The sequence below is a fragment of the Nannobrachium achirus genome (genome assembly GCF_963921795.1).
Source record: "Nannobrachium achirus genome assembly, chromosome: 2".
NCBI classification, from domain to species: domain Eukaryota; kingdom Metazoa; phylum Chordata; class Actinopteri; order Myctophiformes; family Myctophidae; genus Nannobrachium; species Nannobrachium achirus.
Genome location: NC_137811.1, coordinates 75,233,840 through 75,260,968, shown reverse-complemented (window position 1 = coordinate 75,260,968; position 27,129 = coordinate 75,233,840). Strand labels below are relative to the sequence as shown.

Below are 27,129 nucleotides of genomic sequence, written 5' to 3'. Positions count from 1 at the left end.
TAGTGTAGGTAGTATCGATACAATCGATTCTTTGCACTGCCGATTCCATACGATACAAAATAAAACGATACGATTCGATTTTAGCCTTTTTCATTTCGATATACTTCGATTTCTTAAGTTTCGATGCAGTTACTATATCATTACACCCCTAATAACTATTGAGTTGATTTGATACCAACTGACGTTAAAAGAAATGTCAGAGAGGAAGGATGTAAACTCACTCAACCCCCTAACCGTTCCTGTCTTTCCTCACCACCTTGTAATGCATGATACAGTCAAGCCTGTGTGTGTGTGTGTGTGCGCACGCGCGCGCGCGCGCGTGTGTGTGTGTGAGAGAGAGAGAGAGAGAGAGAGAGAGAGAGAGAGTTGTACCTTGTACTCTGAACAAACTGTAGCAGAGCTATCACACAATAAATCACACCATCATAAAGCTGAAAACATATCTACTTACACTACACTGCTCTCTCTCTCTCTCTCTCTCTCTCTCTCTCTCTCTCTCTCTCTCTCTCTCTCTCTCTCTCTCTCTCTCTCTCTCTTTCTCTCTCTCTCTCTCATATATTCCACTCACCATCAGGGTAGCAGAAGCAGACCTTCATCAGTGACATCATGAACAGGTACTGTCTGGAACTAAACATTATTTTGTTATCCTATCTATTACTTTGTCAATGAATTGAGTAATCGAGTAGCAATTTTTAAATATGCTATTATGTTTTATGTATCAACAAATCGATTAATCACTTCAGTGTTATTTTATACCTCATGGCACAACCAGAAAAATGAAAATAGCCGACGTGTTTGAGCTTGTAGATATTGTCACTGTTAAAGTTAGCTATTTATTATTATTATAATTTTTTTAAGGCTGGGACTTTAACTGATTAATTGCGATTAATTAATTACAGAAAATTAACGCGATTAAAAAAAAATACGCATTTTAATCGCACTTCATTTTTGCACAAAATAACCTTCAGTTTCGGGCATACCGATCATAGCGATGCACCAACCAAGAAGAGACAACAAACACAAAGGGAGAAGTAGCCGATCAGAGCGCCTTGCTTGGCCCAGTGGATGCGAAATTTAGATTGAAAAAACTCACTTGTCGATTCATTCGTACAACAAAATGTGTTTTACTTAAAAAAAAAAAAAAAAGCTTCTCAGGTCAAATATCGATGTGCGATTAAAATGCTATTAATTGCGATTAATTAATCACAGAGCCTGTAATTGATTAGATTACAATTTTCAATCGCATCCCAGCCCTCATTTTTTTTAAAGGAGTAGTTCACCCCCAAAATGACTTTTTTTCTATTGATTAGTCATGCCATGGAGAGTAGAGTTCAATAATATTTTTTGGGTTTTGTCACATTCCTAAGACAAAAATTTGATTTGAGTAAATTTACCCCCATTCATTCCGGATGGTGACCCGTTTCGAAACGGGTCACCATCCGGAATGAATGGGGGTAAATTTATTGTTATCACATTTATGTCTTAGGAATGTGACAAAACCCAAAAAATATTATTGAACTCTACTCTCCATGGCATGACTAATCAATAGAAAAAAAGTCATTTTGGGGGTGAACTACTCCTTTAATAATTGATTGAATGTACAGCAGGGGTATAGCGCAGGGGTGCCCAAACCTTTTTGATGTGAGATCTACTTTTAAAATGACTCGCTCCACATGATCTACCCATCCAACATGTTTTAGCTGAGGGGGGCTTTGGAATAGCAGCACTGGCGTTACATTTTAAACAAACACACTTACTGTAAGGGGGCAATAAATGGGAAATACTGGGGGAAATGTCTTCATCCCATTCTGTATGGAAGTGGTAGGTTTTGGGGTTCTTTGTATTGCTACTGACTCTTGAACAAATTATTGCATTGGAGGTTTGCCTACTTTAGAAGCCATGAAGGAAGCTGACAGGTCCTTCTTGATGTCATATTGACATATTCTTTTTATATTTTAATGATATATTTTTAGAGGCATGTCATGTGGTCTACCTGCACACCCTTGGTGATCTACTGGTAGATCACCATCTACCTTTTGGGCCCCCCTGCTGTAGCGACTTTGATAAAGTGAGTGAAGGGCCCATGGTATTTTAGCCCATGGTAGCTCACGCATGGTCGTAGAGACCAAGCCATCGTAGCTCACGCATGGTCGTAGAGACCAAGCCATCGTAGCTCACGCATGGTCGTAGAGACCAAGCCATCGTAGCTCACGCATGGTCGTAGAGACCAAGCCATCGTAGCTCACGCATGGTCGTAGAGACCAAGCCATCGTAGCTCACGCATGGTCGTAGAGACCAAAGCCATCGTAGCTCACGCATGGTCGTAGAGACCAAAGCCATCGTAGCTCACGCATGGTCGTAGAGACCAAGCCCCGACCGTCATGTTCCCGTGTTTACATGGGTTCGGGCAGAGCGACTTATTTAACCTCCTACAACTACACCATCATTCAGATTTCACAAAGTGAAAGTCTCACTCCTATGTCTAAACATGGTACAGCATTCAATAAGTAAGCAATTTACCCCGAGTGAGAGGACATTATGCTCTCATAATGTCCGCAGTGAGGGTGTTATCGGACGAGGCGCAGCCGAGTCCGATAACACCCTCACTCAGGACATTATGAGAGCATAATGTCCGACCCCGAGTGGTAAATAGCTTTTCTACCACTTTTTCCCGTATACATGAAAGAAAACACATAGTTGTAACTTGCAAGGATCTTAAGTTACAATCATTATTGCCTATAAAACTTCCGCGAGACAGCAGATAGTTCCACAAACAACATCTTCTACTCACCAACAGATGGCGCCAACTCCATACTAATCCATGCGTCTAGCAATTACAGCTAAGCTAACGTCAGTTAGAAGTACCGTTCCGGCCGTAAATAGAGGCTGTTCGCTTCCAGAAAGGCATAGGTTCAGAGAAAAGGGGCTTTAAAGTTGGCGGATTGCATTGGATCCAAATAAATCGGCGACTATAGCATGCACGTTAGTAAACATAGGACCGTTGCCACCGTCATTTGTTGGTTGGGGGAAAGGTGTTCCGACTACCTCCTGATGTCCCCGGATGTACACTGAGGCGCATTGATCTCCTCACACAACTTTGCGGCAGTTGTCCTCTCATAACCTCCGGAATTTAGCCAATCAGAATCCAGTATTTGAACACGTGACTCGAAAAAGTGGTAGAATTACCCGTATCCTCCGTGTTCTTTAACAAGAAGCCTTTTTATCTGATCACGTTCTGTTTTCCCATGTATTTCCTGGCGTTCCCCATGCGCACCAATCTATGCGCACCGATCTACAAGCACACAACGCCTCGCACCGTGAGGCGTTGTGTGCTTGTAGATCTGCTGTTTTCACTACTTTTGTGCGACAGCCTTGTATGATGAAGCAGAGCTTTACTTTGCTAAAAAATGTACAAATTTGAAACTTGGAGATACCAGGTTTCTGCCCGACAGTGACGATTTACTTTGTTGGCCGCCCAGCCCCCAAAATGGAATGAAGGCTGACATTTTATTTTGATCTTTTTCCTAATGGCCGGCCTGGACCGGCCGGGAATGAACCGGCCGTTCGGGAGTTGTCCTGCTTTTCCCAATGGCCAGCACGTCCCTGCGTGCAGCCTTTCTGTCATCTGCGACGCGACGTCAGCTTGTATGTCTGCTGTTAGCCGGATGTGTCCCACACATAATTCTACAGTAAATTCTGTCAGAAACAGCCGGATAAACATTAAACATTTCAGTACATATGAATGGATTATGGAAAGCAGGTATGAACTCAAATGGTACATATTCATTACTATTAGGGCTGGGATGCGATTCAAAAAATTAATCAAATCAATTACAGGCTTTGTAATTAATTAATCGCAATTAATCGCATTTTAATCGCATATTAATATTTGACCCGAGAAGCATTTTTTTCCAAGTAAAACACATTTTGTTGTACGAGTGAATCAACAAGTGAGTTTTTTAAATCAAAATTTCGCATCCACTGGGCCAAGCAAAGCGCTCTGATCGGCTACTTCTCCCTTTGCGTTCGTTGTCTCTTCTTGGTTGGTGCATCGCTATGATCGGTATGCCCGGAACTGAAGGTTCTGTGGTGCAAAACTGAGTGTGATTAAAATGCGTTATTTTTTTTAATCGCGTACATTTTCTGTAATGAATTAATCGCAATTAATCAGTTAAAGTCCCAGCCCTAATTACTATACACGTGAGTCAAGTTCAATACCTTTCCCTCAAAACCATTAACATTTTTAGGACGAAGATTATTTTTTGAGGTAATTTAGTTTTTCTTTGAGGACTTCAGGACCGGATTGAGATGGTCAAAGGGCCCAGTCCGGCCCTCTGGCCGTATGTTGGCCATGTGTGATCTACACCAGTGGTTCAAACCTGTGGGTCGGGACCCCCAGGAGGGTCCCCAAATTATTTTGGGCAGTCCCCAGATGATTAACTTAATGTGCAACATGGTGTGCTCAACAGTAAACAACAAACAAAGATAAAGTGTAAGTGTATAGAGGGTTTCTACACATTTCTAAAGTGACAATTTACGGTATTTAATACCCCAAAAATGACAAGTTAAACATTGGCCAAATTGTCAAATATTAGAGGCAGAAATTGTGAAAATAGCCGACATGCTGACAACGCCTCGCAGTGTGGGGCGTTGTGAGCATGTAGATCTGCTATTTTCACGATAGAACCGTGTTATACAATAATGTAATGTAATGTCCTAACTCTTAGTGCTCATCAGAGTGGGGGGTCCCCAGTTAGAATATGATTATTCTGGGGGTCGCGGCCTGAAAAGGTTGAGAACCACTGATCTACAGTCTATTGTTATAACTACAACTTTTAAAATGTTGTTTTGTTGTTGTTTATCAGACGCTGTTTTCCAGAGTGAGATAAAAAGAAGAACACAGTGAGCAGCATGGATCCTAGTAAACCACCTGCAAGGTGAGTGCATACACAGCCATTTACAATATGCTTGTGCGCCTATACTGCCAGGAATATTATTCATTTCCAAGTTATGAGTACAGAAACCAAGCAGGCATAATTATGATTGCAGACTGTAGTACACGTACTATACCACTAGAGAGTGCCCAACGATTAGGTCTTCCAGGCTGGACCAAGCTGGACCATAATGGCCGCCGATGGACGCTGCCATTGTTTTTAACGGAGAGGCCGGTCCGTCGAACGGTAGCGATCGTGCACGCCGTGCCAGCCGTGCACAATCGTTTATGCTCCTGGGTGACCACTCTGTCAGCCCAGCCACTTTTTTCCGAATTAAAATCTGTTTAAATATGGTAAAGTTTGATAAAGAAACGTTAGCTTTCAATGCTAAAAAAAGGCCTATGCTATGTTATGGGCAAATGATTTCCGGGTCACGTAATCGATGACGTCATTTCCAACGCAAATTCATTGCTTAAGCTTATATGAACCTAGAATGGTCAGTTTTTGCTCTAAAAATGTCAAAAAAATACCCAAAAAATCAGAAAATTATCAAAATGGCGAGGTTTGGCGATCTGGCTGCCTCAACCCTCTGTAAAAAGGCGGATTTTTGGCGATTTGGCTGTGAGAGGGTTAAAGGAGCTATAGTCAACTTTTTGTCGGGCCGACTCTTTGTTTACATTCTAGTCTATTCTTTGATAGTGTTAGACTATGATGTAAACAAAGTGTCAGCCCGACAATGGCCGAAATTATTATTTTATCATCATTTTATGCTTTTTGTGGTCATTTTTGAATAAACACATATATGAAGCTTATTTTTTTATAAAATATTTTTGAAACATTATTTTTATTTTAGCATCCGTTTTGCAAGAAAAAGTTGACTATAGCTCCTTTAAATGTTACATATTACTGTAAATAATGTTTCTATCAGGCCTAGTGTAATAATGTATCAGGCCCAGTGTAATAATGTCATGTGTAAATGTTCCAATCTACTGTATCTAGCACGCGTAGTGCGGGGGAACAAAGCTTGTACTGTGTTGCACAACGAAAATAGCAGATCTACAGTACAAGCTCAAGGCACGCTCCACTACAAAGTGTTGTGATCTTGTAGATCTACTATTTTCATTGCACACAAACGGCACGCAACTACTGTTATCTGGTTTTAAAATAATTAATGTTAACTATTAATGTATGCCTTCTTAATCAGTAGCTCTCAAACATTGGCATGTCAACCCCTGCCAGGAAACCCCATAAGAGATTTCATGATTTTTTCCATTTATTTGAAAAAATAGCAGAGCTTAGATGAATACAATATTTGATTTGAATATAAAATAGAGTTCAAGTGTTTAAAGGGCCACTTTGGTAGAGCTTTGGTAGAAAGCCTCCTCATTATTATAATTGTACAGTGAAGAGATTCTTCACTGTACTTCACAATCAAAGTGGGTGACAAGGTCATAACACGAAAAAACGAAATATCTTACTTAGGATGTATCCTTGAAGCTAATCTTTCCAGATGACTGGAAAGATGACTTCTAAAGTAATAAATAAAATCAACCAACAAACTCGTTTCCTACAGAGGATCGCCCCGATGGTCAATTTCAACACACTGAAGACCATAGCTGGTGCAATAATCCAGCCCCTCTTTGACTACGGAGTCCACGTATGGTATCGTGACGCCCCACAAGCCCTGAAAACTAAACTCCAAACAGCCCAAAATAAACTAATTAGGGTCCTGCTTAACCTTCCCTATCAGACTCACCTCACCGCTACTCACCAGTTAAGAGTGGGGTGGCTCAGAGTAGATGACAGAGTACAGCAACTTGCAATGGGCCTGGTGTACAAGATACACTACACCACTATGATACCCAAGTACCTGTCAAAATACTTTATAAACATTAAGGATGTCCATAATTACAACACCAGAGGCAGCGCCACAGATCACTTTCAACCCAGAGTCAAAACCAACAAAGGGTCAAACTCTTTTTTCTGCTATACCACCAAAATGTGGAAAGCCTTACCGAAGGCCATAAAGGAGTGTGGATCACTAGCATCCTTTAAAATTGCCCTGAAAAACCACTTACAGGCAGCAGCCATTCGCAACTGGTAAAAAAAAATGAACCTAGCCCAACCCTACCCTCCCCTGCCCCATACTGTTTGTTTAGACTTACTATCTTCTTTTTTGTTTTTCTTTACATAATCTACTGCATAGTACTGTGTTCTATTTGTCTGTCATTCAATGTTATATGAGATACTTCAATGGTTTCCAGTGGAAATAAGCTTAGTCTTTTCATGGATCTCCTTTTAGTAGACCTTGTACCAGTGAACTGTACCGTCATGAAACTGTACCTTTTCCTATGCAAACTTCTAATAAAGTCTTCAATCAATCAATCAATCAAAAAATCAATCATAATATCAGTATTCCGGTATTAACCTGAGGGCCGCATTAAGTAAAGGTGGGGGCCGCATGTGGCCCCTGGGCCACCAGTTGCCCATGAATGCTCTAGGGCAGGGTTCCCCAATTAGTTTTCCCCAAGGGCTGAATTATGTCTAGGGTACCAAGCCGAGGGCCACAACATTGAATTATGTCTATAGGGTACCAAGCCGAGGGCCACAACATTGAATTATGTCTAGGGTACCAAGCCGAGGGCCACAACATTGAATTATGTCTAGGGTACCAAGCCGAGGGCCACAACATTGAATTATATCTAGGGTACCAAGCCGAGGGCCACAACATTGCAGGGGGCGACGGTGGCGTTCCCACTATTCCAGCGACAGTTCAGATATCATCGTTGTCAGGTGAAAATCTTGTATGTCCGAAATCGTTCGTTTTGCATTCACGGTATAATTTTAAAAATGATTTAAACTAGTCAAAACAGCCGATCTACAAGCACACAACGCCTCGTGGTGCGAGGCGTTGTGTGCTTGTAGATCTGCTGTTTTCACTACTTTTGTGCAACGGCCTTGTATGATTTGCGAAAGAACGTACAAATTTGGAGATACAAGGTTTCCACCCGACAACGATGATATCGTTGCTGCTCTTATACCACCATACTTGGGTTGGTGTGGGCCAGACAGAAGCCCCCCGCGGGCCGCAAATGGCCCGCGGGCCGCCTATAAGCCTTATTCACGGCCCGCCCACTCAGCAAATTTCTCAGCATCCCCCGGGTGCTGACATCAATTTAGAAGGGGAGACTATAACAGAAATAGCCTGGGATCGCTTCCAATTTCGGGCTTTTGATCTGGTCGGGAGTGGATGACGTCCCACGTCATTTTGTATTCAAAAAGGACTACAATTTGGCCGGAACCACCGACCGGAATCAGTTTTAACCTGGTTTTGCACATGCGCTAAACTGGGATAAAACTGATTCCGGCGGTAGTTCCGGCCAAAGTGCAGTCCGTTTTGAATACAAAATGACGTAAGATATCATCCGGTCTAGACCGGATCAGACGACCTGTTTAGTAAACGAATACCAGGCTTTCTCTCAGGAAAGCCTGGTGAGGCGAGGTTATAACAGAAATGGCTGGACTTAAAGCCAACAAATCATTATTTCTAACGGTAAAGTAAATTATAATGCTTTGTGCCTTTTACTATCTTGTGTTCTTGATCATGCTAGCCGTATTTTATACTTTACTATTCGGAAATTGCATTACATTTGCGATTTCGGTGTTAACACTATAGGCTTAGCAGGGTTTTACCCCTTCAAAACGTGACTTCAGCACCCGGGGGATGCTGAGTGGGCGGGCCGTGAATAGGGCTAATTCACCCTTTGTCAAGTCCCGCCCATTGTGGGACACTCAGTGGGACACTCCATCCGCTACCATTTTAATTCAGTTGATTCGTATTGTTATTCTGTGTGTTCAATTCTAATTTCAAACTTGGTTTCAGTAAAATGGAGCAGCTCAGTGGCAGCATAGTGAATCAGCATGTTTTTAAATGTTTTTATTTCTCCAATAATTATATTTTAGCAAATTCAACATAAAGAAGGTGGAACCAGGGCGGGACAAGGCAGATAGAGCCTGCTGGTTGGTCAGTCAGGGACCAACCAGAAGGCTGCCAAAGGGTGAATAGACCGTTTGTCAGCCTTCTGATTGGTCCCTGAGACTCCCTGACTGGCCAACCAGAAAAAAACATTCACTTTTTGCTATCGGGGGTGGAGTTTGTGCAGTGGAGAATGTTAAATGTGGCTTTCAAAACTGTCCGCAGTGCGCGACACGGCGATCGCCCGGTACGGCCGCGATCTCGGCCGTGATCTCGCTCATCATAATGAATAAGCTTCAACAAACTAGTTCACATGGACCATATCAATGGTCTAAGAGTCACGATTGGGTACATATATTTTAAATGGGCAGAATTACGAAAAGCCAGCCTATTATGTGAGGTTAGGATTATAGTTCTGTCCTCTTCCTACCCAGGATGCAATGCGCGGTCTATTCTCTTTCTGATCCAGAGGATTAAACTAATTAAAACATTTATTTTCGGGGCGAAAACTACTGTTTTGCTATGTAATTACTGTACCTTTTTCTTCCCTTTTTATTAATATCACGTAGATGTGTTTTTTGTGGTACTTTATATAGCTGTAATGAGGCTATGAAGGGGAAAAAAATCCCATCCACTACCACTATAAAAGAATCTGCAAAGAGGATTCTGTCCCACTGGGATTAAACAAATTAAAACATATATTTTCGGGTAAACCCCCTGTTTTGCAATGTAACTACTGTACCTTTGTCTTCCCTTTTTATTAATATCACCTAGATGTTTTTCCTTTGGTACTTTATATAGCTGTAATGAGGCTATGAAGGGAAAAAAAATCCCATTCACTGCCACTATAAAAACAATCTGCCCAGGGTCAAATGTCCTATCATAGTAACAGGGCAGAATGGGGCGGGATTTGCAAAAGGGCTTATTGGGGAACCCTGTTATAGGGGGAAGGGGGAAGAGCTGTAAAGATGTGTAATAGGCCACGCCCCCCTCAGGCTACACGGCTATAAAAGGTGTGTGATAGGCCACGCCCCCCCAGGCTACACGGCTATAAAAGGTGTGTGCGAGGCAGCCCGTGTGTCAGTCAGTTCAGATCCATTCAGCCTCCTCACAATGCTTCCTGTCACACTGATACTGTGGACTATGTTTCTCACCGAAGGCAAGTTCTCAGCGAAAAACACACCTTTCTGGCTTTGATAGAACCTGACAATACAAGCATTGTTCTGTTTTATGTTGGCTTGTTTTTCCTCTCACCAGCTTTGTGTTTGTCTGAGACAGATGTAGAAGGAATTCAAACATTACCGTGATGTTTATAGTATGTCGTGCTGTGATCTGTTTCCTTATAGAGCAGGGGTCTTCAACAAGGGGTCCGGGACCCCTAGGGGGTCCTCAGAGTTGCTACAGGGGGTCCTTTGTGTGATGGAAACTTTCTTTCTCTTTTTTTATATCAACCACTTGAACCCTAGCGTCCATCAGAGAACTTTAGCCAAAAATAGCCGATCTACAAGCTCACAGTGAGCTTGTAGATCGGCTATTTTTGGCAAAGATGTTTGGTGTAGAGGGGAAAAAGAGCAGACTGAAACAATGAAACTATATGGAATCTCTGAAAAGGTTGTGGGGGTCCCTGCTCCATCTCTCTCTCAACTAAGGGGTCCTTGGACTGAAAACGTTGAAGACTCCTGCCTTAGTGAGTGCAGGACACTTATACATAAGAGTATAATCTGCAGCTATACACATTTAACCTTATGTGGTTATTTTTAGTTTAATGACAATGTATCTGCTCCTGCTCTTGTTCATAGATCTTGGTGCAAAGGACTTACTGTAGGGACTATTAGGAAGAGCAATTTCTGGAGACCATTATGTTAGAAAAACATTAATATACAGTATGACAAAATTGGAATTATTTCCTTTATGTCTATAAAGAGCTGGATGAATAGGAGCTGCAACCTAATTACAACCAAGCCTTTTAGCCATGCAAGTAAATAATGTCTTAAATGAATTGATAATATTTACATTTATTTGTATTCATCATCTCGCCCGGCAACGCGACAATGCACCCCCTCTCCACGTGGCATGCATGCACGCACACTCCCACTCCCAAGCGTGCACGCACGCACACACCCACGGACGCACACACGCACACACACAACATCTTCATCCATTTCATACAGAATGATCACTATTGAAATATGCAGTGGTGTAAAGTAACTAAGTACATTTACTTAAAGGGGAAGACCACCCATTTTCAATATTGAACTATGTCATTAATATACCTTAGAGGAGTTGTGTGAAAAAAAAAAAAAAAAAGTTTCCCCTCTTCTGTGTTGCCTAGAACTGGAAGATTGATTTTGGGGTTTGTATTGTAAAGTACAATGTGTGATGTCATCAAGTTGTAATTTACAATACAAACCCCAAAATCAATCCTCCAGTTCTAGACAACACAGAAGAGGGGGAACTTTTTCTTTATTTCCACACATCCTCTAAGGTATATTAATGACATAGTTCAATACTGAAAATGGGTGGTCTTCCCCTTTAAGTACTGTACAACTTTGAGGTACCTGTATTTTACTTGAGTATTTCCAATTTCCAATACTTTTACTTCTACTCCACTACATCTCAGATCCAAATATTGTACTTTTACTCAACTACATTTATTTGAAAACTTTAGTTACTTATGAAAGTGATTATATTATAAAAGATTATATTATAAAACATTCATTAATCCACTTTAGCCCTATTTTATACCTTAGCTATTTTAAAATAGACGATCTACAAGCTCACTTGTGAACTTGTAGATCTGCTATTTTCAAAACATTTTGTACTTTTACTTTTGGTACTTTTAAGTACATTTTGATGCCAATACTTTTGTACTTTTACTCAAGTACATTTTGAATTCCAGACTTTTACTAACGGAGTATTTCTACATTGCAGTATTGGTACTTTTACTCAAGTAAAACATCTGAGTACTTTTTCCACCACTGTAAATAAGCTCTTAGCTTTCTTGTGTTTATCCTTTTGACCGTGGCGTGCAACCATGCTGTTTCTCCCTCCTTTAACCCACCCAGCTGCGAGCTTGTAGATCTGCTATTTTTGAAAAAGTTGTGAAAATGTGCAATGCAAATCTTTGAACATAATGTATTTTTAAATCAAACGTTTGTATCTCAAATTTTGCTTCTGGGGGGGGGGGGGGGTCCCTGGAACTAAATATTTCAAGATGGGGACCGTGGCCAAATAAATGTCATTTTGGGGGTCCTTCACATGAAAAGGTTTTGAGAACCACTGACATAGTAGTCTCCCAAGAACAGACTAACTGAGCTCCAGTTAAGTGAAAAGAACCTTTTCTTTGACGATGGCTAGCCAGATTGCTGGCATAGAAACATATTTTTTTTTTCTCCAAAAACCTTAAGGATTCAAAAGACACTTATAGAATCGGGTCAAAATTCAAATTTTCATGATTTTTCAAAAATAGCAGATCTACAAGCTTGCAGCACGGCACTCGGTGCCGCGCTGTGAGCTTGTATATCTGCTATTTTTCAATAGTTAAAGCATAAAATAACAATACACTAATGTGTACCCGTTCTAAATAGGTTCGAGGTGAATTAAATTCCATTGAATTTGAAGTGGGCTCAGGAGAAAGCTATCTTTTACCAACTTAAACCCCGGCATTCTGGGAAGAACAATTAGGCGATCCAGAAGAGCTTCTATTTGGTGTAAAAGGGGGAAAAAGGTAGAGTTCCAACTCAGGCCCACCTTACTAAGAACAGTTGTTAGACCCCTTTGGTACTTCGTTGATTCTCTCCTTTTCCCCCATGTGGTTAAAGGGTAACTTTTGCCCCCAACCATGCATGCAAATCTAAATCGTTAAAAATCACTAGAATGATAGAAATAAGTAAATGAAAACATTTTAACACCCATCTTTTCTTTTCTCTAATGACGATCTAAAATATGAACCCTTGTTGTAAAACACAACAACATACATAAGATGTCATTTAAGATTGTGTTGTAGTGGTTCTCTCATACAGGAGACGCTGACATGTTTCCAGTGTTTAATATAATGTTGTATTCAATTCATTTCTCTCCCCTCTCTCTCTCTCTCTCTCTCTCTCTCTCTCTCTCTCTCTCTCTCTCTCTCTCTCTCTCTCTCTCTCTCTCTCTGTCTGCCTCCCACCCTATAGAGTCTGGGTCTGCTTGACGTTTACTCCAGTCTTTTTATTTAATTTTTATTTTTATTTTCTTCGCACAATTGCTTGCTCAGGTTGGGGTCTCTGCTAGGGTGTCTGTGCTGTAGCCTACAGCAGGGGTTCCCAAACCTTTTTGGCTCGGGGCACCCCTATAAATATCTTTTTAAATCCCAGGCACCCTACATTTTTATATTACTAATTTTCACTCCCAGCACCTTATATTTATAGCATATTAGTGATTATGTTTGCGAGGAAAACAAGATAATAGCCATTTTGGTTAGAACGTAACTTTGTACTTCAAGTTTAGAATGATACTAAATATATTTCTAATTGTCCAAATAAATTCCAAATATTATCAAATGATCTCGCGGCACCCCTGGACTGAAGTCACGGCACCCCAGGGTGCCCCGTCACCCCAGGGTGCCCCGTCACCCTGTCTGTGCCTCCGACAGTGTTGCAGACACAGTGCCGGTTCCCCCTTGAATGGAAACCCCAATATACCTGTTGTCATATATGGACACAGGCCATATGTTTGCCTGTGTCCATTTAAGCCCACATATGAACATCAGAACACGTCATACTGATGACATTCAATACGATACAATACGAGATTCCTCGCATTTATAGTAAGATAATGTTGTATTGATGTGTTCTCATCAAACAGGAAGTACACTTTATTCTTTATTCTTTATTAGGATCCCCATTAGCTTCCACAAGTGGTCGCTAGTCTTCCTGGGGTCCACACAATAATTCATACAGTAAAAACAGACAATAGTAAAAATGTTGCTATCTAAAATAGACACAAATCGAGTAAATAGCAAAAACAGTGACATCTCTCTGCATAAAAAACAGAGAACAATAACCAATAATCACAAATACAGTGTTTACACGAAATACATAAATAAAAATAAGGTGCAAAAGTAGAGAAAAACACAAAAATCTACAAAGGACTCGTCAATTTATGTTTGAGTAACCTTTTAAAAGATAATCTGCTTCTGGTATGTCTTAAATCTATAGGGAGCATACTGTATATTCCAAGCTGAAAAAGCTCTGTGAAGAACAGTTCTCAGCATACTATTCTGGTTGTGACTTGGCACAACCAGATGACCTGAGCTCACTTGACGGGTATAATGTTCATGACAGAAACCTGAAAATAATATCTGTTCATGAAAGAAGTGTGGTGTGTTGTTCCACATAGCATTATGCATGAACATCAAAAGGCTATATTTTAATTTCACCTCTACGGTTAACCATGATAATTGCTTATGCATCTCACATACATTGGTACGGAAAGAACAATTTAGAACCAATCGAGCTGCTCTATTCTGAGCGATTTGAAGTTTCTTCATGTGTTTCTCAGCAGCATTAGACCCTGCATTAGACACTATCGTGTTTCCTGTGGTTATTATATTATAATGTTGTATTGATGTCTCATCAAACAGGAAGTGCACTGACGTGTTTCCTGTGGTTATTATATTATAATGTTGTATTGATGTCTCATCAAACAGGAAGTGCACTGACGTGTTTCCAGTGCACTCATGGACACTCAGAAGCCTGTGTGGACAAAGAGCTGGAATGTCCTGAGTCCAACGTGTGTGGAGTCACCAGACTGACGTCATACATGGGTAGGTGATTCTCTCTTTTCTTGGGCTGGATATGGCAGCCTGGAACGTTTGTTCAAGTGCAGCTAAACTTGGCATGTTTGTAAACGTGCCATAATTAACAATAATGCATTGCACCTGTGCAGCTGACCTGCGGAACCTGGGAATATACCATGTTGTCAAGATGGGCAGAATACAAGTGTGGAGAATATAATTATAATACCTTGTTAAAGTGACCATGTTGTTAAATTTTGCATTTGTAGTTAGTTTAGTGTAATTTAACAACATAATAACCAGCACAGATAAACAAAGAGACATTCGTGGATTTATATTTAAAATGTACTTTTATTTCCCCCCCTGGACCCAGGGTATGGCAGCTGCATACCCCTGCCATACCCAATTCAGGCTTTTGCAAATCCCGCCCCATTCTGCCCTGTTACTATGATGGGACATTAACCCTGGGCAGATTGTTTTTATAGTGGCAGTGAATGGGATTTTTTTTTTCTTTCATAGCCTCATTACAGCTATATAAAGTACCAAAGGAAAAACATCTAGGTGATATTAATAAAAAGGGAAGACAAAGGTACAGTAGTTACATTGCAAAACAGGGGGTTTCCCCGAAAATATATGTTTTAATTTGTTTAATCCCAGTGGGACAGAATCACTATTGCAGATTCTTTTATAGTGGAAGTGGATGGGATTTTTTTTTCCTTCATAGCCTCATTACAGCTATATAAAGTACCAAAAAAACACATCTACGTGATATTAATAAAAAGGGAAGAAAAAGGTACAGTAATTACATAGCAAAACAGTAATTTCCCCCCGAAAATATATGTTTTAATTAGTTTAATCCTCTGGATCATAGAGAGAATAGAAATCGCGCATTGCATCTTGGGTAGGAAGAGGAGAACTATAATGGCCAAATTCCCCTGTTCTCCTCACATAATAGGCTGGCTTTTCGTAATTCTGCCCATTTAAAATATATGTACCCAAATGTAACAAGTTAGACCATTGATAAGGTCCATGTGAACTAGTCTGTTGAAGCTTATTCATTACAATGATCGCAAACGCTATGGTCGCGAGCTGCCTGGCCGTGCTCCGCAGTGCGGACAGCCGGTGAAAGACGGCTCCCACTTTCTCCGACTGCAGAACTCCACCCCCGCTTGCAAAAAGTGAATGTATTTTTCTGGTTGGCCAGTCAGGGAGTCTCAGGGACCAATCAGAAGGCTGACAAACGGTGAATTGAGTAGTTTCTTCTAGGGCATTCACAAATAGAGATTTTTAGTATTCGAAATATTTGACCTCAAAGTATTCGAATAGTCGAAATTCTACAGGACTGGCCAAACTGTCAAATATTAAGTAAGCAAGAGGCGAACAGCTGAGGCGAATGGCTGATCTACATGCTCACAATGCCTCGGGTTGCGAGGCGTTGTGAGCATGTAGATCAGCTATTTTCACAATATTTGTCTGGGGTACCGAGTCACATTAAATGTAATACCTACAATTCCAAGTGCTTGTCAGGGTGGGGGTCCCCAGTTCAAATATGTTTATTTTGGGGGTCACGGTCTAAAAAGGTTTGAGAAGCCCTGGTATAGAGCATTAACAAATTCATCCACCAGGGGCATTGACAACTCATTCTTATGCCTTCCTATCTAGCCAAGCTTTATAAACTATATATTTTTAAAGAGAAAACAATTTAAAAAAAACGAATATTCGACTTCTGTGAACAACGTTGATTGAACGTTGACTTTGATATTCGAATATTCTAATATTTTGTGAATGCCCTAGTTTCTTCTTTTATTCCTAGGTTTGTACAGCAGTCTATCTGGACCAGTGGTTCTCAACCTGTCTCAGGTCACCTTTTCAGGCCGTGATCCCCCAATTAATCCTATTTTAACTGGTTAAATAATCGACACGCTCACAACGTCTCGCAGCGCTGTAGATCGGCTATTTTCACAATTTCTGCCTCTAATATTTTAACAATTTGTACAATGTTTAATTTGCCATTTTAGAGGTATTAAAACGTCCTTAAATTGTCACTTCAGAAATGTTAAACTTTATGTTGGTTTGTTTTCTGTTGAGTGAGAAAACAATGTTGCACATTACAAATAAAAAACAAACATAATACTTCCTATATGGTAAATATGAGCATCAAATCAATATTTCAAAATGTGTTTGTGTTTTTTTTTTTTTTTTGCACATGCATGGACAATTATAATGTAATGTATTAAGGCATATTTGTCGTATTAGCCAGGGATCCTTTTAACCCCCTTTTAATGTTTTTCTGCTTGAGGTCCACTGCCTGCCTAACCCAGATAACGAATAGCATATCCACGCATGCACACTGTGCAGTACATAGAAGGGAATTAGGTAGGTTTTATTGAAATAACCACACCTGGTTACAGATGGACTGCTTTTGTGCATGTGCTACGTGCATGCATAGTGTGTGTCTGTTAATTAATTTGACACATACACCAACACCTCATTTCAAGCCGTCTTCGTCGATATGTATACCTTGCATGCTGATACCTCGATAGATAGATAGACCTTCTATCATGTAGATAGATAGATAGATAGATAGATAGATAGATAGATAGATAGATAGATAGATAGATACCTTTATTATCCCAAGGGAAAATGAAGTCACCCAGAAGGTACAGCAGTTAAGGTTACAGGACCGTATAAGAAAAAAAGAAAAGGACTGTTGTGTACAGCCGAGCGACAAAAACAAACAAGAAAGAAGAATCAACAATACAGGAGAATCAACCATACAGAGCAATTAAGTTTTTTTTATATATATATATATATATATATATATATATATATATATATATATATATATATATATATATATATATACACATAAAGTGTCGAGACAGAACACAACACAACAAGAAAAAAGTAGTACTAACGTTTCTGTAAAGGATTCCAATTTTAAGGGACTTTTTTCTAAGCATATTGCAAACTCAAAGAACTTACAATGGTCCAGTCATTCAAACACCAGTAAGACTCCCTAATCGGGAGATAAGCGACACTGCTGACATCAGTATGACATCACACCGTACACAAATGACCCTTATATAAGACCGGCATTATCTACCGACAGATTAGTAACAAGATGTCAAAATCGTTGAAGGTTGAATCTCCAGATATGGAGATAACCAACACATCACTCCATATATGGAGATAACCGACGAATCTCACTAAGTCTGACCTCACAAGCCCCATATTTGGACACGAACAACATATAACTCCATATATAGAGACATAGCTGCTGACATCAGTATGACATCACACTGCTGACATCAGTATGACATCACACCGTACACAAATGACCCTGATGGCACACACCAAGCAGTGTGATGTCATACTGATGCGGAGATATGAGCAGGGCAAAGGTGTGACGTGTGACGTGTGACCGACGGACGGACGGACGGACGGCCGGTGGAGGTTTTGATACTAAACTGCGACCTGGCGGTCGCAATTAGGAACTACTTCTCAACCTAATGCAAAAATAAAATATATCCACGAGTTAGACGCTGTACCGAGCTTCCGGCCAAAAGTCTGTGCAAAAAAAGAAGTGACCATGTCGAGTCACAACAAAGAGACATATCGATATCGATACATTTTCGATATTGCCCGGCCTTGGTGTTAAGTACATTGGAAGCACAGCTCACAGATAGTCACAGTACTTTCCACCAGCGATGAGTCATCGTGATCAGAAGCTTTCTTTGAACATCTTCAAAGAAAGGCTCACCGCCGTCACTGTTACAACATCACTGAATAGACGTGCAGCGCCAGAGGCGTCACACCAAATTCTGGGCCCCGGGTGCAAGGATTCACTGCGGGCCCCCCCAAGAATGTTACCTATTGAAAAATAGCAGATATATACCGAGTGCCGCGCTGCGAGCTTGTATATCTGCTATTTTTGAAAAATCGTGAAAATGTTTGCAAGAAACCTATGTCAAGGACCCCCAAGATGATATGCATTTGGCCACGGACCCCGATCTCAAAATATTTAGTTCCAGGGACCCCCCAGAAGCAGAATTTGAGTCAGAAATGTTCGCTAAAAAAAGAATACATATATTCAAAGATTTTCACACATTTTCACAACTTTTCAAAAATAGCAGATCTACAAGCTCGCAGCGTGGCACTCGGTGCCACGCTGTGAGCTTGTATATCTGCTATTTTTCAATAGATAAAGTTATTAGGGCCCCTCCACCTTGGGCCCCAGTAACTCAGTCCCACTTTCCTACCCCTTGTGACGCCCCTGTGTACCGCACAGTGCAGGTCTATAGTAACACTATACCCACGCTCTGTACGCAGCGCGCATACCTGTGGGAAGATGTCAGGAGCGTCAATTGGGTATGGCAGGGGTATGCAGCTGCCATACCCTGGGTCCAGAGGGGGAAAATAAAAGTTACTTTTAAATATAAATCTGTGAATGTCTCTTTGTCTCTCTGTGCTGGTTATTATGTTGTTAAATTACAGTAACATAACTACAAATGCAAAATTTAACAAAATGGTCACTTTAACAAGGTATTATAATTGTGTTCTCCACACTTGTATTCTCAGGTCAGGTCAGCTGCACAGGTGCAATGCATTATTGTTAATTGTGGGCACGTTTACTAACATGCCAAGTTTAGCTGCACTTGAACAACCGTTCCAGCCCAAGAAACCGTAGAAACGGGGGAAAAAATAAAATGTACTTCTTAAAATAAATGTATCATCATGCCTGTTGCTAAGGTATGGCAACATGACTGGTGTAAGACACCAGTCATGTTGCCATACCTTAGCTTGCACGCGTGCAAGACACCAGTCATGTTGCCATACCTTAGTCTTTTCTGAACAGACGCCACTGGAAGATGTTCAGAGCAGCTGGGGCACGTGTGGCATTTATGAGAGCAATGACATCATGCACTCACTGTACGCACATGTTACAATGTATCATAAACACAACACAGTAGAGCACATGTTACAATGTCTAAAACACAACACAGTATAGAGCACATGTTGCAATGTCTAAAACACAACACAGTAGAGCACATGTTGCAATGTCTAAAACACAACACAGTAGAGCACATGTTACAATGTCTAAAACACAACACAGTATAGAGCACATGTTGCAATGTCTAAAACACAACACAGTAGAGCACATGTTGCAAGGCATCATAAACACAACACAGTCGAGCAGGGGTTTTCAGAGTGGGTGACGGGGCACCCTGGGGTGCCGTGATGGCAGTCCAGGGGTGCCGCGATATAATTTGATACACCTGAAAAAACATTTAGTATAATTTTAAACTTGAAGTACAAAGCTATTTTCAGTCAGTTCTAAACAAAATGGCTATTATCTCAACCTTTTCCTCGCAACATAATCACTAAAATATCGTCACTGTTGGGCAGAAACCTTGTATCTCCAAGTTTCAAATGTCTACGTACTTTTAGTACTTTTGGTAAAGCAAAGCCCTGCTTCATCATACAAGACTGTCGCACAAAACTAGTGAAAACAGCCGATCTACAAGCACACAATGCCCCGCGACATTGGCAAACCTGCACCTTGACATGAACCCAGAGATTACACACATTTATCGATAGACCAGTGCATGGAAAGGAAAATAAATTTAACCCCTCCTTTTAATTTTTTCTTCTTAAAAATGCTAAATACAATGCACAAGTAGGTAGTATCGATACAATCGATTCTTTGCACTGCCGATTCGATACGATACAAAATTAAACGATACGATTTGATTTTAGCTGAAAAATTGCAGATAGCTCACAGCTGCAAGCTTGTAGATTTGCTATTTTTGAAAAAGTCGTGAAAATGGGTGCAAATCTTTGAATATATGTATTTTCAAAGCGAACGCTTGTAACTCAAATTTTGCTTCTAGGTGGTCCCTGGAACTAAATATTTTGAGATGGGGTTCCGTGGTCAAATACATATCATTTTGGGGGTCCTTCACATGAAAAAGTTTGAGAACCAGCTGACATAGTAGTCTCTCAAGAACAGACTAACTGAGCTCCAGTTGAAGTGAAAAGGACCTTTTCTTTGACGATGGCTGGCCAGATTGCTGACATAGAAACATAGGGTTTTTCAAAAAATCTTAGAAGGATTCAAAAGACACTTATTATAGAATCGGGTCAAAATTCTAATTTTCATGATTTTTTCAAAAATAGCAGATCTGCTATTTTTCAATAGTTAATGTATAAAATAATGATACACAATAATGTGTACCCGTTCTAAATGGGTTGAGTCTAGGAGGTTGACAGTACTTCATTAGACCCCCTGGTGCGTTTTTTTATGAGAATCACAGAATCAACTCCTCCCCTAATTACCATTCACCCAACACTGTGGGGTGTGGCTAACTTCAGCCGGGTCACCACCCACCATGACATCCATGCATACTTAAAGCTATACTGTGTAAGATTCTCAACTAGTGGTCAGTAGCCATATAGCAAACCGCGGTCGCGTTCGCGTCTTTCGCCCATTTTTCGTACCTTCACACCCCCGCGTCTGCCTCCACAACGCCGAGAGCTATCTTTAGAGGGGTCCCTGGTTCCTGTGCGTTCAGGCATTCCGGAGAAACGGACTATTTCACCCTGCCTGGTAGGCGAGAATTACCTTTTGAGTAAAGAGACACACGGGCGACTACAAATATGGCGACCCCACTTCAAGATGCGCTGCATTGGCCGGTAGTGTACCATGTGTGCATGATCGGCGATGTGATTGGGCAACGTATACACAACGTATACAGATGATGCAGATTACGTAATCATGGCGCGAAATTCTCCCCCCCTCACGGCTCATAGAAAACATATAAAGAGAAGGCTTCAGAAGCTGAAAATAACGGAGTGGGTGTTCTAAAACTTTAGCGATTTAACAGTTAGGACAATTTTAAGATTTGTTTTATAAAAAAAGTTACATAGTAAAACTTTAATGAACTGGCGGTGATGTGGCCACATAAAAACCCAATTTTAACTCTTTCTGTATACTTTTTTGGAAAATCATGTTTTAGAGGGGGGAAAAATCATGGCATCACCTCTTTAAAAACAATATTTCGATGCAGTTACTATATCGTTACACCCCTAATGTATTGTGTCCAGGTGGAGTGCAGATGACAGACGTGAGCCTCACATCGTGCGTCGCTCCTCTTCAGTGCATCGCAGCTTCAGTCAACTATGGCATTAGCAGAACCATCATCAACAGCAAGTGTTGCTCCACCCACCTGTGCAACTCACAGAGCATCCCAGGTAGCTTCTATATGCTAAACCGGGGGGTCTTCAACGCCTTCAGGCCAAGGACCCCTTAGTTGAGAGAGAGATGAAGCAGGGACCCCTTAGTTGAGAGAGAGATGAAGCAGGGACCCCTTAGTTGAGAGAGAGAGAGAGATGAAGCAGGGACCCCTTAGTTGAGAGAGAGATGAAGCAGGGACCCCTTAGTTGAGAGAGAGAGAGAGATGAAGCAGGGACCCCTTAGTTGAGAGAGAGAGAGAGATGAAGCAGGGACCCCTTAGTTGAGAGAGAGAGAGAGATGAAGCAGGGACCCCTTAGTTGAGAGAGAGAGAGATGAAGCAGGGACCCCTTAGTTGAGAGAGAGAGAGATGAAGCAGGGACCCCTTAGTTGAGAGAGAGAGAGATGAAGCAGGGACCCCTTAGTTGAGAGAGAGAGAGAGAGATGAAGCAGGGACCCCTTAGAGAGAGAGAGAGATGAAGCAGGGACCCCTTAGTTGAGAGAGAGAGAGATGAAGCAGGGACCCCTTAGTTGAGAGAGAGATGAAGTAGGGACCCCTTAGTTGAGAGAGAGAGAGATGAAGCAGGGACCCCTTAGTTGAGAGAGAGAGAGATGAAGCAGGGACCCCTTAGTTGAGAGAGAGAGAGAGATGAAGCAGGGACCCCTTAGTTGAGAGAGAGAGAGAGAGAGATGAAGCAGGGACCCCTTAGTTGAGAGAGAGAGAGATGAAGCAGGGACCCCTTAGTTGAGAGAGAGATGAAGCAGGGACCCCTTAGTTGAGAGAGAGATGAAGCAGGGACCCCTTAGTTGAGAGAGAGAGAGAGATGAAGCAGGGACCCCTTAGTTGAGAGAGAGAGAGAGATGAAGCAGGGACCCCTTAGTTGAGAGAGAGAGAGAGATGAAGCAAGGACCCCTTAGTTGAGAGAGAGATGAAGCAGGGACCCCTTAGTTGAGAGAGAGATGAAGCAGGGACCCCTTAGTTGAGAGAGAGATGAAGCAGGGACCCCTTAGTTGAGAGAGAGAGAGATGAAGCAAGGACCCCTTAGTTGAGAGAGAGATGAAGCAGGGACCCCTTAGTTGAGAGAGAGATGAAGCAGGGACCCCTTAGTTGAGAGAGATGAAGCAGGGACCCCTTAGTTGAGAGAGAGAGAGAGATGAAGCAGGGACCCCTTAGTTGAGAGAGAGATGAAGCAGGGACCCCTTAGTTGAGAGAGAGAGAGATGAAGCAGGGACCCCTTAGTTGAGAGAGAGAGAGATGAAGCAGGGACCCCTTAGTTGAGAGAGAGAGAGATGAAGCAGGGACCCCCACAACCTGTAAATAGATTCCATATAGTTTCATCTTTTGACCGGCCCTTTCGAATGTAAAACCAGTTTATGGTAGTGTTTCTCAACCACTGTGCCTGGGGACCTTTGGTGTGCCCCTGAGAAGGGTCAAGTGTGCCCCTTGAAACTGCTTGAAAGCCAGTATTGTATTTATCATTTTAAAAATGATTTAAACTAGTAGTGAAAACAACTGATCTACAAGCACACAACGCCTCGCCGTGCGAGGGTATTATATTATATATTTACACACCCCCGTGTTATGTTGGTGTGCCCATGGATTCTTGGGACATGAAAAGTGTGCCCATGCAGAAAAAAGGTTGAGAACCACTGGTTTAGGGTGTGGGCACTGATGACTCAGAGGAGAGAACACGCCCCCAGCGCCCACAGCGTCCCCGCGAGGGAATCCATCCCAGGACCTTCTAGCTGTGAGGCTATGTTTTATTGTAAGAGTGTGTAAAGCAGTGTTTCTCAACCTTTTTGGGCACACTTTTCATGTCCCAAGAATCCATGGGCACACCAACATAATACGGAGGTGTAAATGAATATCGTCACTGTCGGGCAGAAACCTTGTATGTCCAAGTTTCAAATTTGTACGTTTCTTCGCAAAGTAAAGGCCTGCTTCATCATACAAGGCTCTCCCACAACAGTAGTGAAAACAGCCGATCTACAAGCACACAACGCCTCGCGGTGCGAGGCGTTGTGTGATTGTAGATCGGCTGTTTTCACTAGTTTAAATCATTTTTTAAAATGATGAATACAATACTGGCTTTCAAGCAGTTTCAAGGGGCACACTTGACCCTTCTCAGGGGCACACCAAAGGTCCCCAGGCACAGTGGTGTAAAGGCACAGACATGCATCCTAACTGGTCTCTGGTGTCTCCTTTCCAGTCCTAAATAACTCCAGTCCCAATGGAAGGAGGTGTTTCTACTGTGACTCTGTAGACTGTGTCAACGTCCTGCCCTGTCTGGGGAACGAGGATTACTGCATCTCTGGTGAGATTAACACAACACATGCTGTATAACCCAGTAATCCTTAACCATTAGTGTAACCCTAACCCTAAAACACTGTTACTGTGTCTGCCTGGTGAGATTAACACAACATAAACTGTATAACCCAGTAATCCTTAACCATTAGTTTAAATTGTGTTAGTTGTGTTAATCTCACCAGAGATGCAGTAACAGTGTTTTAGGGTTAGGGAACCCTAAAACACTGTTACTGCATCTCTGGTGAGATTAACACAACACATGCTGTATAACCCAGTAATCCTTAACCATTAGTTTAAGTTGTGTTAGTTGTGTTAATCTCACCAGAGATGCAGTAACAGTGTTTTAGGGTTAGGGAACCCTAAAACACTGTTACTGCATCTCTGGTGAGATTAACACAACACATGCTGTATAACCCAGTAATCCTTAACCATTATTTTAACCCTAACCCTAAAACACTGTTACTGCGTCTCTGGTGAGATTAACACAACATAAACTGTAAAACCCAGTAATCCTTAACCTGAGTTTAACCCTAACCCTAAAACACTGTGTCTGCCTAGAGTTCTCAACGGGCGTGAAAATTAAGGCCCGGCCCTAACTGGCCCGAGGCCCTACCCGACCCTACTAGTTAGCATACATTTTAGGCCCTACCCTACCCTAAATGTCGGGTTGGGTTCGGGTATGGTCGGGTTCTCATTACTCTATCACAGAGTAATAGTAATAAAATAATAATAAAAATACATTTTCTTTTTTCATTGAGCCCGAGCCCTACCCGGCCCGACTAATTAGCATACATTTTAGGCCCTACCCTACCCTAAATGTCGGGTCGGGTTCGGGCAGTATTTGAGAACTCTATGTCTGCCTGGTGAGATTAAAGGAGTAGTTCACCCCCAAAACGACCTTTTTCCTATTGATTACTCACACCCTGGAGACTTGAGTTCAATGATATGTTTAGTTTTTTGTCGCATTCCTAAGACAATAATTTGATTACATTAAGTTTACCCCCATTGATTCTGGATGGGGACCCAAATGTATCAATGGGGGTACATTTACTATAATAAATACAAATTTTTGAAAGCGACAAATACAAACAAATATTATTGAACTCTTTTTGGGGGTGAACTACTCCTTTAACACAACATACAGTAAAACCCAGTAATCCTAATCCTAAACCCGAGCTTAACCCTAACCCTAAAACACTGGGAGACGAGGACTACTGTGTCGCTGGTGAGATTAACACAACATATATAACCCAATACTAAACCTTAGTTTAACCCTAACCCTAAAAGAGATTAACACAACCTAACATCTTAGTTTTCAATTAGATTTTGTCTGTGAAAAAAGGTATTCGGTGAACAGACACTGCTGTGCTGACATTTCTCTCTCTCTCTGCCCCCCCCCCCCCCCCCCCATCACAGCGGAGGTGCACCTTGGCAAGAAGCGGAGCCCCATCAAGGGCTGTGCGTCTCAGGCGGTGTGCATGTCCACGGGCGCCACGGCCGAGCTGATGGCGGGCGGCCTGGCGGGGGAGGTGCGCTGCTGCAGGGGCAACCTCTGCAACGCGGGCAGCGGCGGCGGCGGCGGCCCGCCGCTCAGCGCCGCGCTGCGTGTGACCGCCTCGCTGTGCGCCGTGTTCCTGTTCAAGTGACAGCCACACCACTTCAGAACGCGTGATTCCTAAACCCACCAGGCTTGAGTTAAGACCCGCCTTGCGGAAACGCGAGGACTTCCAGGAGTGGCTGAAATCCCTGCCTGACACATGGAGGGTGGATAAAGTCAGAGGCATGAAGACTTGTACTTGAGAAAAGCCTGCATTTGCACAATGCACAACTTTTAATTTCTCACTACAGTGCTCAAAATAAACTGTGCTAAAAAATCTTGAAACTGACTTAATTGTACTGTGCTTAATAAAGGGAAAACTTTGTAACTTTGCTAAAGAGAAAAACGTACTGAGAAAGCTATTAATTTGTCACTACTGTGCTCAAAATAAAAACTCTTGCTGATTATCAGTTAAATTGTTATGGTTTGGATATGGCTTTGGGCCTATTATGCTGCTGTATTATTGTAATGGATCAGTAGGTAGTAGGTACTTTGCACTTGAGTGAGCAGCACTAACGTTCATGGGCACTTTCATACTTAAGATTATCGAGAGGAGGCGGGTCTTAACTCAATCCTGGTGGGTTTAGGAATCACGCCTTCAGAACTAGTCTGGGATCACTTCACTTTTCGGGCCTGTAACCGGTCTGGAGCGGAAACCACAACACGTCATGTTGTAGTACACAAAGGACTACAATTTGGCCGGAACTATCCAACCGGATTCAGTTTTAACCCAAAATAATTCCCCTGCACTCAAGGACATACTTTTAGGGGCCTACCTAATAAACTCCTTGATGCGGAGTAGTTTTGCTTTTGAAAAATTTGTTGTTGTTTGGTATATGCATCTTTTTTTTAGTCCAACTCGTAGCGACTGGAACGACTACATTAGGCTACGCGAGCATTTTAAAAGGGATTGGGGAAACAAACGGAGGGAACCAAATCAGAGGCTGTTGTGAACGAACACCGGTGGGCGAGGTTACTTCAGAACACAAGCGTAATTTGTATAGGGTTGATGGGTTCGATAAACCCAAGGCCCCCCCTACTGGTGACAGTATTATAAATTCATAGGCTATTATATCGTCATTGTCGGGCAGAAACCTCGTATCTCCAAGTTTCAAATTTGTACGTTTTTTTCGCAAACTAAAGCCCTGATTCATCATACAGGGCCTTCGCACCACGGTAGTGAAAACAGCAGATCTACAAGCACACAACGCCTCGCGAGTGCGAGGCGTTGTGTGCTTGTAGATCGGCTGTTTTCGCTAGTTTAAATCATTTTTAAAATGATAAATGCAAGACGAGGAGTTTTG

The 27,129-nt window shown here is 41.8% G+C and overlaps 1 protein-coding gene across 2 annotated transcripts; it reads left to right on the top strand.

Moving 5' to 3' along the window:
* The first annotated feature begins 525 nt into the window (after window positions 1–525).
* On the top strand, window positions 526–26,412 carry LOC308306940 (urokinase plasminogen activator surface receptor-like). Of its 2 annotated transcripts, XM_080751996.1 has the most exons (6): window positions 526–614; window positions 4,866–4,937; window positions 14,604–14,716; window positions 21,794–21,940; window positions 24,131–24,235; window positions 25,645–26,412. In XM_080751996.1, exons 2-6 carry the CDS (start codon window positions 4,912–4,914, stop codon window positions 25,872–25,874), a joined length of 621 nt encoding a protein of 206 aa, XP_080608122.1. In that variant the 5' UTR covers window positions 526–614; window positions 4,866–4,911; the 3' UTR covers window positions 25,875–26,412. The 2 variants fall into 2 exon arrangements, with proteins under 2 accessions (XP_080608122.1, XP_080608123.1); XM_080751997.1 differs by lacking the exon at window positions 526–614 and having other exon boundaries at window positions 4,863–4,937; window positions 14,600–14,716.
* Window positions 26,413–27,129: the final 717 nt, after the last annotated feature.

Coding starts and splice junctions, on each gene's coding strand:
- LOC308306940 (XM_080751996.1), top strand. CDS start 4,912: ATGGATCCTAGTAAACCACCTGCAAG. Junction 4,938..14,603: donor CCTAGTAAACCACCTGCAAG/GTGAGTGCATAC, acceptor TCAAACAGGAAG/TGCACTGACGTGTTTCCAGT. Junction 21,941..24,130: donor CAACTCACAGAGCATCCCAG/GTAGCTTCTATA, acceptor TCTCCTTTCCAG/TCCTAAATAACTCCAGTCCC.